Genomic DNA, 20,345 nt, shown 5'->3' with positions numbered 1-20,345 from the left:
ATAATTTATTGTTAATATGTTATATATTCATATAATCTCATTTCATTTCAATATCACTAGAATTATTAAGGTTTTTTTATGTGAGTTTTCTTACTTTTGTATTAGTTTCAGTTCATTGATGAATTCAAACATTTATTAATTGATTTAGTATTCAATTTGGTATTGGAATATTGATCTTCTATTATTTTTAAAAAAAATTATGGGTTTTATTTTCGATATATATATATATATATATTTCTAAAAAAATGATGTCCATAAATTTTGAATTTGAAAGTTTTGGTTGATTATTTGACTACTATTGTAGCTTGAGACACCTTGTGTTTCATATATGAATGGCGGAAAATGGATTATTGTTACTTAAAACGTTTTTTGATGATGAATTATTTCGAATACTTATAAGATCAAAACTAAAAAATTAATTCTTAAAAAAATCAACACATAAAATAAGTAAACTTATAAGACCATTTTGACTTTTTCGTTCTATTATGAAAATAAAAAGTGTAACTAATAATAATACAAATAAAATAAGATTTTTTTTTGCATGATTTAATTGACTTAAGATATTTATAGAACTGCATATTGATTAAATTTAGTAAAATTGTTGAATTATATGACTTCACAAAATTGGTTTGGCCAATAGTTCAATTATCTCGATAGTCAAAATATGATGAATATTTTTTTTTTTGAACGGAAAATATGATGAATATTGAATAGGAATTATATATGCATTTTATTTTTTCACACATTACAATATGGATTTTAATTTTACAGGCTATACATTGAGGATTTATGAAATATTTCCAAATAAAAATTACTAAAAACACACCTCATTTTTTCTTTTGTTCTGTTCACAATATCCCATTTGGAAATGTAAAAAAATATTTTGGGAATTTTTTTCATTTTCGTAAGTAGTGTTACCAAAATAGTACAAATTAAAATTACATCTTAATTATATATATTTCATCAATAAATATGATCGTATACAGAAATGAGGATAAATATTGGTAGCGCATTGTATTAAATTCATGACTATATATGCCAATTTTGCAATGATTTGGATCAATAATTTCGGTGAAAATTTATTATTCAACCATACAACGCCCAACAAATCTGAGTGACGAGTTTTGGTTTTTACATCAAACTTTGACTTATTTTTATTTATTATTTTAAAAAGTCAATTAGAGTGTATTACTATCTATACTATTATATAAAAATCTATACTATCTTTACTATTATATAAAAGTTGAGAGCATTAAAAAAACTGCTTTTTGGTATGACATGAATACACCAAAATTTCTTTATTATTTTGCCCTTCTCTTATGTAAATATACAGAACTTGCACACTAAAAAAAACTCAACCACCTTTAAAAAAAATTATGTATATATATATATATTATGTTGCACATGCAACGCGTGTGCTGCGTCACTAGTTATATAAAAAAAGATGAGCATACTATAATAACTACCTTGAGGACACCAAAATTACTTATTCAATAATTACCCTTCCTATCAACTACCAACTAAATCCCTTCCACTCCTTCATGTTTTATTTTTAAAAAATATATATATAAATATAAAAAATTTCTCTTTTACACACGCAAAGCGTGTGCATTTTCCGCTAGTTACTATTATTATTATTACCACCATCACCAATATTAATCTATTACCAAATTTCTAAAAATGTTAAGTCAAAGACAAGGTCATGGCGAAAGGGGCTAGTACTTAGAACTTGATCTCTCGAATCGAATACAAAAATATCTGGAGATTACACATATTTTAAACAATATTGACCTTTTGAATTGATATACAATAAATCGATATAAACTCGCAATGTTTTTACTCGCGATTACTCATTTGAATCCCGATTCATCTACAGGGCCCAAAGATTATTTAAATTTAGGTAAATTTGTCAATTTTTGTGAAAAATAAAAAATAAAAAATCTTCACGAGTCTCTTAAGGATTCATTATAATCATGTAACATAGAAAAAAATTGCGGTAAATGTTTGACTCTTATTGTAAGAAACGATCTTTTTTCCCTAACATGTATAAATAGATTGGGTATAATAAACTTAATCATCTCCATGTTTAATGTTATTGTTCTCAATTATTGACTTGGATATCAAATGTGTTCTTTGAACGGTAGCAAGTTTAATTATAATAATTTACTATTTTGATCATCTATGTTATTAAATTTCAATCTTAGTATCGTATCATTTGATTATTATTATTTTTCAATTATTTCTTTTATATTGAACGCTGAAATTTTCACGGTAGGATCGTTTCAAAAATATGAATCCAACGATATATTATATGCTACAAATTTCAATCTTGATGGCCGGAATCGTGAAGATGACCAAAAATTGCACATTTAACCCTATTTTCGGCCATCTTCACGATTCCGGCCATCGAGATTGAAATTTATAGCATATGATATATCTTTGGATTCGTATTTTTGAAACGATCCTACCGTGAAAATTTCAAGTCAATCGAAATTGTTTTGAGCACGAGTGTGCACGGATTCCCCGCACCCTAGGGTGCGGGGGATCAAGTCTCTCTCTATATATATATATATACATATATATATTCAAGCCTTCGAAAAATCGTACGTACATTGGAGTTAATAATTTGTTATTCCATATAAGAAATTGATCCATCGCATTCCAATTCTAATTCTAAAAGAATAAACAGCCAATTAATAAAACTGATCAATACTAGTAGCATTCTTCAATCTAAGTGGTGGAAATTCTTTTGTTCTTTTACAATCCCCCTAAGGTCAGAATGTTTTTGCGGAGTTTTGCCGTGACACAATCTCAACTGAAATAAATCTGCTTATGCATAATGCATCATGTTCCATTATCAGATAGATGTAGTAACCCAACTTTTGTTTTAAATAATTAAAATAACAAAACATATTTAAAGTGTTAAACATGATTAAAGAGTTCTTATTTGAGAAAAATAAGTAGAAAATCAGCTTTAGGATTTTCAAAAATGGTCCGAGGTACCTAAGGACGCGAGTACTTTGGAATGTCCGAACTCAAGCCAAGGGAGTTCGGATGGCAAGGGTAGGGTTCGGATGTAGAGGATGAGTTCGGAACATTCGAACTCAAGATCGAAACGTCCGAAGAATATTAGGTCATGCACGCTGGTGAGGTGTCATCAGGGTATGGACATGTGGACAATCGGAATGTCCGGAGTCGATATTGGAGCTTCCGAAGGTAGCTGCCCACTTAGGTGTTGAGATGCTTTGGATAGTACATTGCATACAAGAGATTGGAAGGTCCGAAGAGAGTTTGGACCTTCCGAAGGTATCAATTCGGAACATCCGAATTAGGGTTTTGGGTCGGACTGTTCAAAATTTGTCTATAAATAAGCCGCGTATTTCTCATTCTAAGAGTGTTTTTTTTGGGTGTTTGAGTTGTTCAAGTGCATATTCTTAGTGTTTTCAGTCATGTAATCGAGGACCAGACGATAGCAAGGTGGTATGGGACTTGTAGCGGAGTTGTGCTTGGGTCGGGGGCCTCATTAACGGGCTGACGACGAACGTATGTATAATTCTAGAATCTTAGTAGCTATTGGAAGTAACTATTAGTCTAGTTAGTGTTCTTAGATAAGTTATAGTGATATGATATTCACTTGACTTGTAGGCTGGGACTGTAGATAGTTGTGCAACTAGACAAGTAATTGAGGTACGTAAGTACAAACTAAGATAACCAGCTGAGTATGCATGTTTATGTGTTGCATTATTATCTGCCATATGATGCATGATATTAATATTTACTGTTCATGATTAATGTATATGACATTGACGTATCAAGTTGAGCCTGTTATTCTTTCGATGCCTGTTGTTTAAGATTCACTCAGCCCTAGTGTTTTCTTGTACGATCGAGTGCCTAGGATGGTGATAGTCCAAGATCGTAGTCGGTATGTGTGGCACCCAATGGATCCTCCGAGGGCAGAGTGGCAATACTAATGGCGACTACATTCTAAGCATGATGTTTCCAGATTTTGATCCCAGATTACCAGTGCATTCATGTTTCATGTTTCGTGTTGCATGCATCATATAGATCTGTGTACTCATATTTATATACTGGGCATTAGCGCTCACGTCAATGCTTTTATCTCAGATACCCCATTCGACGGGACATGTTTTCAAGTTGACCAGGAGCTGGATCAGTGTTGGTTTGTTGACCAGGGCTTGGGAGCAAAGGTTGCCGGTAGCTTTAGTTTAAGTTGATTTTTGGTATTTGATTGATTCGATTGAATTGTATAATTATTGTTTTGGGTTTCCAGTTATTTTATAGGTTGTATTCTGTCGGGTTAGTAGTTGGTTTGTATTTTCTGTATTTTACTCTAATTATGTTTCTTTTACGTTAATTTCATGCTTAGATTAGTAGGTGATTCAGGTTGGATCACTACAATATATGTATGTTTTCTAGTCATCGAGGTAATTCAACCATTCATGCTCTCTTTAAATGTCCTTTCGCCAAAGCCAATTGGAAAGAATGGGAGTTCAAGCCTCTGTTAAAATCAATATCAGATCAGCATACATTGCAAGTATTCTGCATGATGATGTGGTAACTTAATAGAAGGGAGTTTGAAGAATTATTGATGAGAGACCGAGCTATTTGGCGCCTTCGCTTGTGGGATGTTCACAAGACAAGAAAGAAGAATGTACAACGGGATGTGCGTTGGAGCAACAATTATCCACGAGAATATCAACGTACCATAAACTGGAGCGCCCCATCGGCTAGTCATTTGCGTTTTGATGTTGATACGAGTTATAATAAGAATGCACACTAATATAGTATTGGTGGTTTGGTGAGGAATCACGATGACAATATGTTACTAGCATTTGGATGAAGGATGACTAAGCCTATGTCAGTTGTCCATGGTGAGTTAGTCATTTATACACGATGGTCTAAAGCTAATACATGAGAAGGGGTTCCGAAATATTTACGTCATGACATATTGTTTTTGGCAGTACAAATAGTCACCTTCTCAAGTGAATATTCGGACTACGCCGAATTTTGTGTCTCATATATTAATTATTAAGGAGTTATAATGTTGCGATCGACTGTTGTCTGCTATTAGGCCGAGCCATATTCGATGATCAGCAAACCAAGTTGGGCATTCTTTAGCTGCTTTTGTTTTTTCTACTTGTTTATCTTTTTGTTGGGTGAATGGATCTTTTCATACTTGACTTGAACACTTATAATGACAAACTTTTTTCTTAGGAAAGACAGTAATTCTAATAAAAAAAATAATGTCAGATTACAAATTTTCCAATCAAAATGGAAAAATTTCATCTTTCCAAACAAACGAGAAAGAGTAAGAAGAAACAAAATGAGCTAAAGTATGAGCAAGAATCGCCGAATATTTATAGATTTACATGTCAAAAAAGTAAATATCAGTACTTGGAAAATCATGAAATACACACATGTATAATATATATATATATATAGAGTTTTGCTATGCTGCCCACGTCTCGTGCCCACCTCCATGCCCACCTATGAGGTGGCAATCATCCAATAGATGAGATGAATCATATATAAATGGTTCATCCAATGGATGAGTGTCTCCTCATAAGTGGGCATGAAAGTGAGCAGCATAACAAAATTCTTATATTATATATATATATATATATATATATTTCTATTTAATTAAAAATCTACTCTTTTACTAATCAAATATTCAATCAATTTGCTGAAGCTTGATCAATTTTTACTTAAATACATTCAAATCCTCATTTTTTTTAAACAAAATTTCTTCATGACATATATCTAACAATATCTTATCACTTATTAATTATTATTTATCATATTATATCTACTTTTTAAATTTTAAATTTCTAAATTTTTTCTTTAAAATAAGCATTTGAATATTTAATTTATTATGCCAATATTGAAAATAACATGAAAATTAATTAAAATAAAAAATTTATGTATTAAAAAAATTTATCATACATGTTGTGTACGTATTTAGCCATTTTACATTTTCGAAATATACTACCCAAAAAAACCTATATGTTAAGGTTGCCTGTTTCAGTCCACGATGAAAATGTTAAACAATTTGAATAATTAGAAGGCAAAAAAAAAAACAAAAAGAAAAAGAAAAAAAAAAAAGAAAAGAAAAGAAAGAGAGACACGTTATATATATATATATATATATTTTGATTACCTAATCGTATGCATTTATAACTTATTTTTGCATTACGGATAATTGGATAGGCATATGGATGTGTATATGCACAAAAATAATTTCCAGATTTTTAATAAAGAAATAATAATAATTGTTATTTCCTTGTTATCATATCAAACTTGCTCTGATTGTTAATTGTAAAACTGTAATTAATAAAATGTATCGCTTTAAATATTTATTAGAAGTTAGTTTCAAAAAGATTATAAACTAGCTAGGCCAGATTCTCTATAAGTAAATAATTTTATCTTAAACCCAAATTTTTAATTAAATCAATAAATACAAACGCAAACATATCTTAAGTCACACGTAATTTTTAAATAATCGATGAATAATTTTCGGAAAACTTATATTATTTATAGCTTTGTCTTTATTTATAATTTATAATAATAATAATAAATGAAAAATATGTAGTTAAAATCAATTAATTTAATATAATATAATATTATATTTATAATATAATATAAACAATTTACATGTCATCAGAAATCGGGAAAGTCAATTGTCCAATGATATAACTAGATCGACACTATCCCCGCTAGACGAAATCCCAATTCTACCCTCAGTCCTGGCCCACGAATTTACCCAAGCACCCTTCCGGTTAACATGAGGGGACTAGTTAACCGGACGTTCCCTTAGCCGGTAACAGGCCCCATATTTCCCCCCCGTCGCCTATAAATACCCCTGGAAGCCCTTTCTGATGTGTGCGCAAGTTCTTCCCTTTCTCTCTCTTACCCTTTTTCCCCTCTACGCTGTCTCTATCGATCCGCCTATAGATACAGAATAATACCAAATCGTAATAAATATTTATTTTATTATATTATATATATTAATTAGTATTTTGTTTTTGCCTTAAAAAACTGTTTCTCTCTCCAGATTTGGTATCCATTTTGAGGTAAAACTTTCTCCCCTCTTCTTCTCATGGCGGAAATTTTTATTTAATTTCAATTGTTTTGGATTGGGACGAACGTTGATTGGTGACAGTTAACTGAGGAAATAGATCGGAAAAAATCCGCGGTGTGATGCATTTGACTTGTTGAGATTGGCTGATCTTTTTGCTGGGACTTTGTTTCGATCCGACTCGGATTTCTGGATTATACGTCTAATGTTGTTGTGTGGTTGACTGATTTGGAGTTAAATTATTAATTGATTGAGACGTGAATCAGATTTATCGTACCCCGAGGGTGTTTTCATGTGAGTTGTGTATTCGGGGGGACGATGATTCTCTTGGAAGTCGGTGGTTGTTTGTGTTGTTTTGTGATTTAATATGATTTTGGGTTGTGGTGAGCGGGTTTGGTATCGTAGGATGGGGGACTAGGGTTTGCCAGCACGGCCTTTGTGCTAGGGATTAAAGGTATTGATTTATAAAGTGTAAATGTGTGAAATGAAGTCTAGGACTAAATAGTTTTCTATTTTTTTTTTTTTTTGCTCTGTTTGCCTTTGTATTGCCTTGTCCCAAGAAAGAAAATGAAAGAGAATTACTGGGTTTGCGACCCTGAGTGAGCTTTCATTGTCTGTGACCGGGTTGTCGACTTAGGGGTGTTGGATTGGGATGATGAGAAGTACAATATCGAGCATTTGGATTCACTTCTGACTGCCTAATTTAGGCATTTGGATTTACTTGTGTTGCTGTCTCATGTGTGTCGGTTTGGCGTTTCACCTTCCGATTGATGTCTCGGAATTTGGTGGATTCTGATTTTTTCTCCATCTGAACGATGATATTATTGCCAGATGGCGATATCGAATTCTGGAACTTAAATAGAAATCTTAAACATCAAAATTACATAAGTAGTAATTAAAATTTTATCTTATGGAGATTACTAAAAAAATTTTATGCACGGAACTGTTAAAGGGTTGTTGAGTGGTAACTGACAGAGTCCTATTTTTTTATTTTTTTCCCGAGTGTGAGCATATGACCTAGTACAACTACTCGTTTTTCATGGCGACGAGTGCTTTAACTGTGCTCTTTCTTCCAATGGTTTAATAGATTTGTAAGATTTTGAGAAGACTAATACTGGGGCTTCAGATTTTATTTTTAATATGTTTTTGAACAATCATACTCTTTATGTCTTCCGATGTTGTTTGGCAGTTTATTCCCCTTGAGGGTTATTTATGTAATAATATGATTATATTTTTGGTTCTTATATGTGTTTCCCAATTTCGATGCAGAACTTTCTTGTAGTTCTAGTTACAACGTAGCTGGGATCTGAAGATTTATGCCGATTGTCTCTGTGATTGGCATGTTATATCCATTTTCTTCTAAAACTTATCACGTAATAATTAACACCAGAATTGGTGGGCATATCTATTTGCTTGTGTGCTCCTGATGTGAAATGGGCTCCAAAGGAAGACTTTTATTTGATCTTAACGAACCCCCTACTGATGATGAGGACGGGAATAATGATGCTGTTTTCTGCTTCCAGCCTCAAAGGGCTATTCCTTCTTCAAGTACTGCTACATCTGACTTGTTTTCTGTCTCAGCTGCTCCCCAAGGGATAGTAAATAACCATGCCTTCTCCCATGCATCTTCTGTATCTGGTTTTCAACCTTTTGTCCGGCATCAGATTGTGAGAGGCAGCAATCACTCTGTTGAAGAAAGGAGTTCTGGGAACACAACCTCCAAATTTTTACCGTTGCCCGAACCAAGTAATGGACAGGATGTAAATGCTGTTGTAAACCTGCAATCAGGTTCTGCAGAAGAACAAGCTGAAAAGGAAGAGGGGGAATGGTCCGACGCAGAGGGTGCTGTTGGTATGGACAGAAAAATTTTGCCCCCTGAGGAATCAAGTATTGGTAGTTATAAACATTCACAGGAGAAAGGCATGCCTGAGATGATTGGAAATAACGACCTGGTGGGTGAGGGAAACGCGACTCTTAATTCTCATGATGCTAAGAATGAAAATATTAGTTCTTCAGTTGGATTGGATCATGAAACAAATAACAAAAGAAGTAATGTACCTACGGATGCTCAGGAAGGTTCTGCTCTAGAGGCAAAACAAAGAGAAATTAGAGGAGTTGAGGCAAATCATGCCTTGAGGGTTTCAAATAATCTTGGAAAGCGTCCTAAGCTTGATCAACAAAAGGAAGCAATGCTAGGAAAGAAGCGTAGCAGACAAACCATGTTTCTCAATCTAGAAGATGTTAAGCAAGTTGGTGCTTTAAAAACTTCAACTCCTAGAAGGCATATTCCTGCACCAACAATAACTCGGACAATAAAAGATGGTCGTGCCACATTGCCATCTTCTGAACATGGGGATAAACAATTTCAGTCTATAACCAGGGACACAAAACAGTCTGATGTATCGAGTGATGGAGGAAACAGCAGTCTGATTGAGTCAAATGACTTAAAAAATGAAGCTAATGGAGAAAATAACTCTGTGCCTTTAGGACGTTCTAGGAGCTCGAATAGTTCAACAGATCTTATCTCCGACGGACAAGTAGCTTCAGTTTCTAAACATGGTTCATGGAAGTCATCCCCTGATACAAGGACTGTTAAAAGTTCATTAATCCCTGTCAGGAAGCCAGCTATAAGCGGGCAGAGTTTTACTAGCTCTAAACTGGCAGCCAAAAAATTACCTTCCAAGAAGGTACCTGTATTAAATACCCAGTATCAAGATACTTCAGTGGAACGCCTATTACGTGAGGTGACAAATGAGAAGTTTTGGCATCACCCAGGTACCAAAGCATTTTGCTCTTGAATTAGATTCTATAAAAAAAATTGCAGGCGTTAATTTACATGTTAGTTTATTTTTCATGAAACCTACCTTTACAATTAGAACAGTTACGGTATTTGTGGTCGTGTGGTTTATGTGGATTCCTGAACTCTATCAGTATTGAACCCAAATAGACAGGCACTAGTGTGGATACCTAGGACATCAGACACTTACATTTGTTGGGGATGATGTGGGTCAAAATTCAGTGTTAATTTTTATAATGAGAATCTGGCAGATAGTATTTCTTTTTGGGACATAGAATTCTTCATAGAAGATAAAGCATTCTGATTATAAAACCTTCCCAAAATGGTTTTTGGATCCAGAATATTCAGGAACACTAATCAATTGACTGCCAGTTCTTCCTTGTACTTGTCGATGTCTTTGACATATACCGGAAATAAATATTCTATCTCCAAAATTTTTGAACCAGAGATAATAGTTAAGAAGTAATATCAAGATAGGATGATAGTCTCTTATCTTATTACATGAATGATTGATTGCACATAAGTGATGAAGTTTGTATGGTGTTGATAAACAAATTTTGGTGTTGTAGTTTGCTCATGCCTATGTGTTTCTTTGAAACAGAAGATGAGGAGCTTCAATGTGTTCCTGGTTGTTTTGAATCTGTTGAGGAATATATTAGAGTTTTTGAACCTTTGCTCTTTGAAGAATGCCGGGCTCAACTTTACAGTACATGGGAGGAGTCATCAGAATCAGCAGGAAGTCACGTTAGGGTCCTCGTGAAAAGCATAGAAAGAAGAGAAAGGGGTATTGATCTGTTTGTTTTACTTTCTGTCTCACTAACTAGTATTTCAGTAATCAATCAGAATGCAGAAGTTTTGCATTCCAGTTGCTCTGGTGTGTTGGTTCTTGACCCTAATGGATATGCTATTTAAGTTACAGCACTCAGCAGTCAGCACTCAGCAGTCTGCTGTTAGCTGCTACTCTTTTGGCATCCAGAAAATGGTGATACTAGGTTGCTGATTTTCCTTTGCCTGTTGTCTTCCAAGTTTCTTGTTGTCTGAAAGTGGACTTTGTTCACATTTTTCTCCAATTGTTCTCCTTTTCATCTGGCCATACACATTCTAACAAAAGTGATGTTCTTTTTCCATCTCTGCTAGTTTCATGGCCAATTTCCCGTTGAATATCCATGCAGAACATATCCCTGATATCATCATTATCATTCTAATATTTTTAATTTCTTTATACTTCTCCCAGGGTGGTTTGATGTGATACTGCATCCGCCGCATGAACACAAATGGGCATTCAAGGAAGGGGATGTTGCAGTTCTTTCCACCCCTAAACCTGCATCTGGTTTGTGTATGATGTTGTATTCTCTCTTTTAGATTTATCAACAGGAAAGCTTCATTTATTTAATCTGTCTCTTCTGAAATGCAGTCAATCATAAGAGGAACAGCTCATCCGTACTTGAAGATGAGGAGACAGTTACTGGGCGTGTCTGTGGCACTGTTAGACGGCATATGCCAATTGATACCCGTGAGCATACCGGGGCAATCCTTCATTTTTATATTGGAGACTCGTTTGATTCCACTGGGTGAGTCATTCTTTTAATCATCATCACCCCTTTGAAGTTTGGTTCAATTCATTCCGTTGCCATTTGTTTGGTTTGTAATAGTGTACCAGATTTGTAAATGATGAATGTGATGCACCATTTATTGGATATTCAACTAAGCACATCACAAGTGCATTGTTAGTTATGAAAAATCAGTGTTTTAAAAGGCGTAGCGTTGGCCTGTAGCGTTTTTGTTCTGCGATAGCGTAGCGTAAATATCATAGCGCATAACGTAAGATATTTGTGCACGTCAATTATTTAATTAAAGAAAATAGAAATTATACTTAAATAAGCAAATAAGTGAGATAACTAGTTATGAAACCATATAATTTTGAAAGTCTTACCACTAAAACAACATAATCTGAAAATAATCACTATCATCCAACTCTATGTTGCTATCATTATCAAGATTATCTAGGGTTGGAATTGTGAATTTGGAAAATGGAAGTTGCAGTTTGAATTCTGAATCGGCTCTACGTTTATTCGCTTGAGGAGTTCTTGGGATTTGTGAATAGCTTTGTGCTTTAAATTGTAGGTCAAATAAATCAATTATGGGCTTTTATTTATGGGCCCAAATAGCGTTGGCTATTTGGAAAAAAGCATGTTAGCGCACGCTATTTGCGCTAAGGTGCGCCTCGCCAGAAAATAGCGTGCTCAATCAATGTAAATCGCTAAACGCCGAGCGCTTGCGCTATAGCGCGCTTTTTAAACACTGTGTAAAATGCACAAGGTGTTTGCTTAGGTCCAGGTGCAATGAGGCTCAACCCTTGCTCCAAGGGACATTTCAAGACTCAGTCCTTTAATGAGGCTCATAACGTGAGCGTAAAGTACACCTCTTGGTGCCTCGTTTTAAAAGCATCTCAAATGCAAGGATTACTTACTTTTAAGCACAATCCATGCAGCGATCATTTATATTTGCTGTCCCATAAAGAATTTATGATTCATTGTTATTCACTGGCTTGTAAATTGCACATTATGTCACATGCAATAATTTTCTTCATACATCTAAATTTAAAATTAATATTGCTTTGTGCGCTTCACTGTAATGAGGAGCCCACCTCGGTAAGCCTTGAGGCTAGGCTTTTGAATGTGCTCTCTCCTCAGCAAGCTCTGGTGCTCTTAATAGCTATGAGCGCAATTCACCTGCATTATGATTGGTCACTTGAAGTGTGAACCTATCAAAGACAATAATTGTTAATGACTGGCCTCATGAGTAGCTCTGATCTGATCAGACCTTGTAGGGGATGGTATGCCTGCGTCTGCTGGCTATTTTGCAGTTTTTTTAATGAATTGACTATTAATTTTAAATTTTTAACATTAATGTAGCAAAAACGATGATCATATTCTGGGGAAGCTCCAACCAGGGGGTGTCTGGTACCTGACTGTGCTTGGTTCTCTTGCAACCACACAGAGAGAATATGTTGCACTGCATGCATTTCGCCGTCTTAATCTGCAGGTTTGCATCCTTTCCCTTTATATGCAAATTATACGCGTTAGCGGTAAAGTTTCAATATTGATAGCTCAAGTAATGTATTCTTTCAGATGCAAAATGCAATTCTTCAGCCTAGTCCTGACCAGTTTCCGAAGTATGAAGAGCAACCACCTGCCATGCCTGAATGCTTTACTCCGAATTTTGTAGATTACCTACGCAAAAACTTCAATGGACCTCAGTTAGCAGCAATTCAGTGGGCTGCGATGCATACTGCTGCTGGTACATCCAATGTTATGGCAAAGAGGCAGGATCCGTGGCCTTTTACTTTAGTCCAGGGACCTCCTGGGACTGGTAAGACTCATACAGTCTGGGGCATGCTTAATGTGATCCATTTGGTTCAGTATCAGCATTACTATGCTGCATTGTTAAAGAAACTGTCACCTGAGAGCTATAAGCAAATCAATGAGAACAGCTCGGATGGTGTTGCTGTTGGTTCCATCGATGAAGTTCTGCAAAGCATGGATCAGAATCTGTTTCGAATTCTTCCCAAACTATGCCCAAAACCTAGGATGCTTGTTTGTGCTCCTTCAAATGCTGCAACTGATGAACTGCTTTCGCGTGTTCTTGATCGTGGTTTTATTGATGGTGAAATGAAAATCTATCGTCCTGATGTGGCTCGAGTTGGGGTAGACTCCCAGACTAGGGCTGCCCAGGCAGTTTCTGTGGAGCGCAGAACTGAACAACTGTTGCTGAAGAGCCGTGATGAAGTTTATGGATGGATGCACAATTTGAGGGTTCGTGAAACTCAATTATCTCAGCAGATAACCGGCCTCCAAAGGGTACTTAATGCTGCTGCAGCCACCGGTCGTGCACAAGGGTCTGTTGGTGTTGACCCTGATGTTCTTGTGGCCCGAGACCAAAATCGTGACACTTTACTTCAAAACCTTGCCGCGGTAGTAGAGAGCAGAGACAAAATATTGGTTGAGATGTCTCGGCTGCTCATTTTGGAAGGAAGGTTTCGTCCTGGTTACAACTTTAACTTAGAGGAAGCTCGTGCTAATCTGGAGGCAAGTTTTGCAAATGAGGCAGAGATAGTTTTTACCACCGTTTCAAGCAGTGGACGCAAGTTATTCTCTCGTCTAACTCATGGCTTTGACATGGTTGTGATTGATGAAGCAGCACAAGCTAGTGAAGTAGCAGTTCTACCTCCTCTATCTCTTGGTGCAGCTCGCTGTGTGCTTGTGGGGGATCCTCAACAGCTTCCTGCTACTGTCATCAGTAAGGCTGCTGGAACATTGTTATACAGTAGGAGCCTGTTTGAGAGGTTCCAGCTGGCCGGGTGCCCAACAATGTTGCTATCTGTGCAATATAGGATGCATCCACAAATTAGGGATTTTCCTTCTAGGTATTTCTATCAAGGGCGTCTTACAGACAGTGATAGTGTTGTGAATCTGCCGGAGGAGTTGTATTACAAGGATATTTTATTGAGGCCTTTTATCTTTTATGATGTTGCTCATGGTCGTGAATCTCATCGTGGGGGTTCTGTGTCGTATCAAAATTCACAAGAAGCACAGTTCTGCGTTCGTCTGTATGAGCACCTTCAGAAAACTCTAAAAACCTCAGGGGTTGGTAAGGTATCTGTTGGCATAATCACTCCGTACAAGCTGCAGTTAAAATGTCTTCAACGGGAGTTCAAGGATATATTGAATTCAGAGGAAGGAAAAGATATTTATATCAATACAGTGGATGCTTTCCAAGGCCAAGAACGTGACGTCATTATAATTTCTTGTGTTCGTGCATCCAGTCATGGTGTTGGGTTTGTTGCAGATATTCGTAGAATGAATGTTGCTCTTACTCGGGCAAAAAGAGCTCTTTGGGTATGATTTTAACTCACATTTTTGTTGGCATACGACACAAATTAACTGTTTTGAAGCAAAATTCTTATCATTTATCTTTTATTATGACAGGTCATGGGAAATGCTAATGCACTGCTGCAGTCTGAAGATTGGGCTGCGTTGATAGCTGATGCCAGAAAAAGAAATTGTTACTTGGATATGGATTCTCTTCCTAAAGATTTCTTTCCAACCGACTCAACAACTTATGGCTCATTTCCTTCCAAGATACCTAGCGCTAGAGGTTTGAGGTCTGGACAGAGGTATAGATCACATGATTCACACCTGGAGTCAACTTCTGGCACGCCATCAGAAGATGATGAGAAATCGAATACTTCTTCAATTACCAGGAACGGGAGTTATCATCGGCTCTTAAAACCAGGAACTGAGAATTCATTCAATGATTTCGATCAATCCAGTGATAGAACTCAAGATGCTTGGCAACAAGGATTACAAAAGAAGCAAAATACTGCTGGTGTCTTGGGAAGGCGAGACTTGTAGTGACTGGCATGATGCAAAGCGTCATTTGGGTTGCAGGGCTCTGATAGTACGATGGAAGCTCTTACAATATGCACCTCGTTTCATGGATATGAGCTTTTAGATGAAATGGATTTGAGGTTCAGCTGTGACAAACCTGGTGAGTTCAACAATACCAGGAAAGGAAGCCACTTTGAACAATGGCCTCAAATTCTGCCCCAACAATTCCACTCTGGTAAGTGGTAAGACGGTGATAAGACTCCAAATGCCTCAAGATGTTACCATTCTTGGGCCAGTTGTGCCGTATCTTCATTGGAGATAGTGGTATGGTTTATTTCTTTTCTCTCATGCTGCAAGTTCTAGAACACTGGTCAACTTTGCAAGAATCCTCAATGTTCACAAGTTGGAATCTCCACTACGCCATAATGTTTCTCTACTAAAAATCAGTTTCTTGAGGCGGGTTGCGGCTTGGAAAATCGATTTCCCTTGTCCAATGATTTTTGGCACTCTGTATCGCTTTCCATGCTGATTTGAAGAAAAGGGCACATTCTCTGCTGCATCGATACGTTTCCATGGTAACCAACTGGTGGAAAGGATAATCGAAATGTGCTACTCTGTGATCTGTTTTATGTAAAGCGTTCCCCGAAGCAGGAGGAAGATTAGCTATTATTCATTTTAACAAGGAAAGAAGATTGATATCGTGGAGGTTTATAGTTTATATTTACTTACATATTTTGAATCTTTAATTTAATAATATGATGATAGATATGAAGGTACTCTGGTCTAGATAGATGGTGTACAGAACTTAGTGCTACAGGAATTCTGGTAGATATGCAAGTTTTTTTGGCAGAAAGTAACAGATCTTTATTTAATTTTAATTTTAATTTAATTATACTCGTAGAATTTGCGCAGATACCTCTGCAGTTTAGATCTGATTGTTCCTATCATTCTAGCGAGTGCAATTTACTTTGATTTTAGTCCACAGCAATGGCTAAGCTTTTTTTCTGCTAGGTTGGATGGACTAGAGATTCAACCACGCACCCGAATCACGCGCTGAACTTACGATTTTAAATAATAATAATTATTATTATAATTGTTGGACCAAAAAGTTGGTTTGGGCCACACTCTTAAGGAAACTGAAGTTGACACACAACTGTGGGCCACACTCTAAGAAACTGAAGTTAATACATAGGAGGAACGTATTTGGGCTGGACTCTAGTTTCTCTCAATGGCCGAGGGCTGAGTTAGCCTAAAGCCCAAAGAACCCTATCATGCCTATGAGTCCAATAGTGTGAGAGCCGTTGGGAGGAATGCCAGCTTCTGTTATAAGCTTGGAGAAAGTGGTTTCTCATCGAGAGGCACAGAAATAACAAACACGAGAAATCATCTTGGAGATTCAAGGGCTATGAGAAGAAGTCAATATTCAAAGGGGCAATCAAAGATAGAAGAAGATCAAAGGAGTTGTGTAGCTCAAACATCTTTTGTTTGTATTGTTTGTAAACGGTGAATTTTTGATGTTCCATTTGTGTATTCAGACTTTGGATTGGTGAAATAAAAGTGCGGTTGACATATTTGTGCCGAACTACGTAACTCCGTCTTCTTAATTCTCGCACAGTATTTGCTATTGGTATTTGCTATTGTTTAATTCTTGATTCTATAGAGACTGTGACCGCTTAATTCGGTTATCTAGCAAGTGCACTAGGTCTAGTAATAGTAAGTGGACAGAAAGTCCAAATATCGATCCCACGGGGACTGTATTCAATTATCAAGATTCAATTATTTTACTTAATCTAGACAAAAATAATAAAGAAGGATGCAACGAATTAAATAAAATTTAATTACTAAAAATAATAAAAATTAAAATAACTGAAAGATAAATATAATTAAATTGAAACAACCAAGACACACGCATGTACCGAACAAATCATGTAACATGTAGCCGATTCAGGACTCAGATTTAATCTTAGATTACGGAAATTCTCTTAACTTGTTCAAATGTCTATTTCTAGAACAATCAAACCTACTCAAATATTGACGGATTAATTTTTCGTGATTTTAATCAAATTTGAGTGCATTAAATATTTGTGAAAATTCAGTTTTCACCTAAAACCGCACACTGAAACCGAATTCTATTTCTAGTCAGTTTTACCATGTGTTGATTATTAAAGTAATCAAAATCAATCCCTCCTCTGTCGACTTGGAACCGATTAACATGCAAGCAAACAGTTGATCAGACTATCCACAAGACAAATATGAATCTAACAATCAATAAAATAAACAAGTCTGAAAAATCTCAAATAAACATCCAAGATTTCTACATGAATTTGTTCGGCCCAATCACGCTGTCTTGGTTGAAAACAAACTACTCAATAATTAAAATTATAATTCAATAAAAAAAAATAAAAAAAACATGAGAAGAAAAAATGTAGAAATCTTCTTCCAAGCTTGGAGCCTGTAGCCGCCTCTCTGTTGCGATCTCTATGTGAATTCTTCCATCTCATCTGATATTTAATCTCCCTTTTATATGGCTTTGAAAGCTCATAAAATAAAGCCCGTAAAATAAGACTTTTAATTGCCAAAAAATTTGATTTTCTGATCTGTGCGATGCCTCGCTCGAGCGGTATCTTTTTCTGCCATATGCATGGACCCTGGACATGGGTCCGTGCCTAGGTCCGTGCATTAAACTGGAACGGTGATTTTTTATGAAGATGTACGGACACATATCCGGACTCGGGTCCGGGGTCCGTGCATGTGTACTTTCCAACACCCAATATTTTTGAAAAATTCATATCTCAAGTTCTAGCCGTCGGATCGAGCCAAAATTTGGACAGCCGCTTCAAAACATTTTGAAATTTATTGTGAACGGTGAGATCGGATTTGGATTTTTATAAAATTAAAAATTAATTTTTTAATCATGGCTGCTTCGTAATTATTCATGCGGCACTTCTCTTGCTCCAAAAATCATGATTTCTTCAATATTTCTACAAAAATTAACCTGGAGAGTGAAATGCACACATATGCACTAAAACACATAAAAACACATAAAAACAATATGAATGCACACAAAATAGACATAAAAATATCACGAAATAATGCATACAAAATGCACTCATCAGACTGTGAGCTCTTTGGCTTAGTGTTTGGATTGATTTCTGTTTCTAGGTGAATTTCTTAGTTGATTGAATCAATTGCATAAAAATGATGCCGTCCGTGAGAATTATAGACACGATGAGATCGATGGAGTTTGACATAGAGACAAGTTCACCGGAAAGAATGACTTTGCCCTATGAAGGATTAAGATGAGGGAAATTCTTGCACAACAAGGTTGGGCTGAGGCATTGATGAAAAGGGAAGAAATGTCGAGCTCTCTGAAGGATAAAGAAAAGGATGAAATTTTGGATAAAGCTCAGTGTGCAATCATTTTCTGTTTAGAGGATAAGCCTTTGAGAGAAGTGTCTCGGGAGAGATCTTCTTCTGCTATGTGGATCAAATTAGAGAGTATCTGCATGACTAAGTCATTAGCCAACCGACTATACCTAAAGCAGAGATTTTATTCCTTGAAGATTCAAGATGACAAGAGCATTGAGGATCAGATAGATGAGTTCAATAAGATTTTAGATGATCTAGAGAAGGAAGTAAAACTTGAGGAAGATAAGACACTCATACTACTATATGCGCTACCAAAATCATATGACAACTTCAAAGATGATATGCTCTATGGAAAAGATCAGTCTATCTCTTTGGATAAAGTACAATCTGCAATTCAATCTAAGGAATTGCAAAGAAAACTACAAGCTAGTGGGAAAGTCCTTGGTGAAGGGTTGACTGCTAGGGTAGATCACAGAGGAGAAGTCAAAATTCTAACAGGAACAGGACTCGATTTAAGAGTAAAACTAGATTCAAGTGTTTTATATGTCATAAGGAAGACCATTTCAAGAGGGGCTGCACAGAAAATAAGAAAAGGAGATCTCATGACAAAGTCAAGGAACCAAGAGAGGCTGTAGCAGTCTTATAAGGATACGAGTCTACTGAAGCATTGATGATGACACGAAGTAGTAAGAAGAGTGAATGGATTCTAGACTATGGTTGTACCTAAAATGCAAATATGCTACTATATATATATATATATATATATATATCATTTCCCACTTTCTTCTCACCATTTTCAACGTGAATCATCATAAGAAAGAAGAGAAGAAGAACAGAAACGTCCCACGTCATTTTTCAGCCTCTTGAAGCTTGGATTGTTCGCGATTCGGTCGTCAGAATTCAGAGTTGAATATATATTCGCGATCACCTCGTCGAGAGCTACGTTCTGGTATAACTTTTATTAAGTTCTATCATAGTTGATTTTAACGTTGAATATGGAATTTAATTATTTTTGGGGATATATGTTCTTGAGTTAGCATGTGTTATATATTCGAAGACGGATCGAAGAAAGAACGCCGATTGTATTTGTTATGATTTTTCTAATGAATGTAAAAAATCTCCAATATCTGAATGTGTTGGTTTTGGTCGAGAATATACAGATATGTTGATGATTTGTATTGGATATGAATGTTGGATTGATAGCGATATCGTTTCGGTAGACGATTTTTAGCCGTTACGTCGCCGGTTCAAGAATTGTCAAGATTTTCGTATTTGTTCTTTGAGCTGAAATTTGTGTGAGATAGAACGCTGATATTATAGCTTGTGATACTTCATTTTCAGCCTTGTATTGAAGTGTTCGAACTCGGGAATCCGGAATTTGAATTGGGCAAAAGTTAAAGAAGGTTTGACGCCATTTTCACTTGAAGTTTGAGTTGAGCAGTTGAGCAGATTTTTATGTGTTCTTGATGTCATGTTTCAGATTTGATTTTTGATACCACCTGTTGTGGGGACCTCGGGTTGCTAATCTTATCTTAGGAAAAGTTAATCAATAAACTGTTATGTGGCAGCTGATTAGTGGATGATGGTAGGTGGTAGCTATAGGTTGAAGGCTGGAAAAGTGAATTAAATGCTTTGCATTTAATTTCACGCGTATAGGAACGCCTATAAATAGGCTGTTCCTTGGTTCATTTTA

At 35.9% G+C, this 20,345-nt stretch overlaps 1 protein-coding gene across 4 annotated transcripts; it reads left to right on the top strand.

The window, feature by feature from the left end:
- Positions 1 to 6,920: 6,920 nt before the first annotated feature.
- Positions 6,921 to 16,179, top strand: LOC140887527 (probable helicase MAGATAMA 3). 4 transcript variants are annotated; one of them, XM_073295004.1, is made up of 8 exons: positions 6,921 to 7,091; positions 8,366 to 9,871; positions 10,498 to 10,677; positions 11,128 to 11,229; positions 11,308 to 11,464; positions 12,809 to 12,938; positions 13,025 to 14,791; positions 14,882 to 16,179. In XM_073295004.1, exons 2-8 carry the CDS (start codon positions 8,530 to 8,532, stop codon positions 15,305 to 15,307), a joined length of 4,104 nt encoding a protein of 1,367 aa, XP_073151105.1. In that variant the 5' UTR covers positions 6,921 to 7,091; positions 8,366 to 8,529; the 3' UTR covers positions 15,308 to 16,179. The 4 variants fall into 4 exon arrangements, with proteins under 4 accessions (XP_073151105.1, XP_073151180.1, XP_073150944.1 ...); XM_073295079.1 differs by having other exon boundaries at positions 10,495 to 10,677; positions 11,128 to 11,223; XM_073294843.1 differs by having other exon boundaries at positions 10,495 to 10,677.
- The last annotated feature ends 4,166 nt before the right edge of the window (positions 16,180 to 20,345 follow it).

This window comes from Henckelia pumila, chromosome 1 (assembly GCF_033568475.1).
Source record: "Henckelia pumila isolate YLH828 chromosome 1, ASM3356847v2, whole genome shotgun sequence".
NCBI lineage: Eukaryota > Viridiplantae > Streptophyta > Magnoliopsida > Lamiales > Gesneriaceae > Henckelia > Henckelia pumila.
Note: the sequence above shows the minus strand (reverse complement) of the source record. Positions and strands in the feature narration are given on the sequence as shown.

Coding starts and splice junctions, on each gene's coding strand:
- LOC140887527 (XM_073294843.1), top strand. CDS start 8,530: ATGGGCTCCAAAGGAAGACTTTTATTTGATCTTAACGAACCCCCTACT. Junction 11,465..12,808: donor GACTCGTTTGATTCCACTGG/GTGAGTCATTCT, acceptor ACATTAATGTAG/CAAAAACGATGATCATATTC. Junction 12,939..13,024: donor TTCGCCGTCTTAATCTGCAG/GTTTGCATCCTT, acceptor GTATTCTTTCAG/ATGCAAAATGCAATTCTTCA.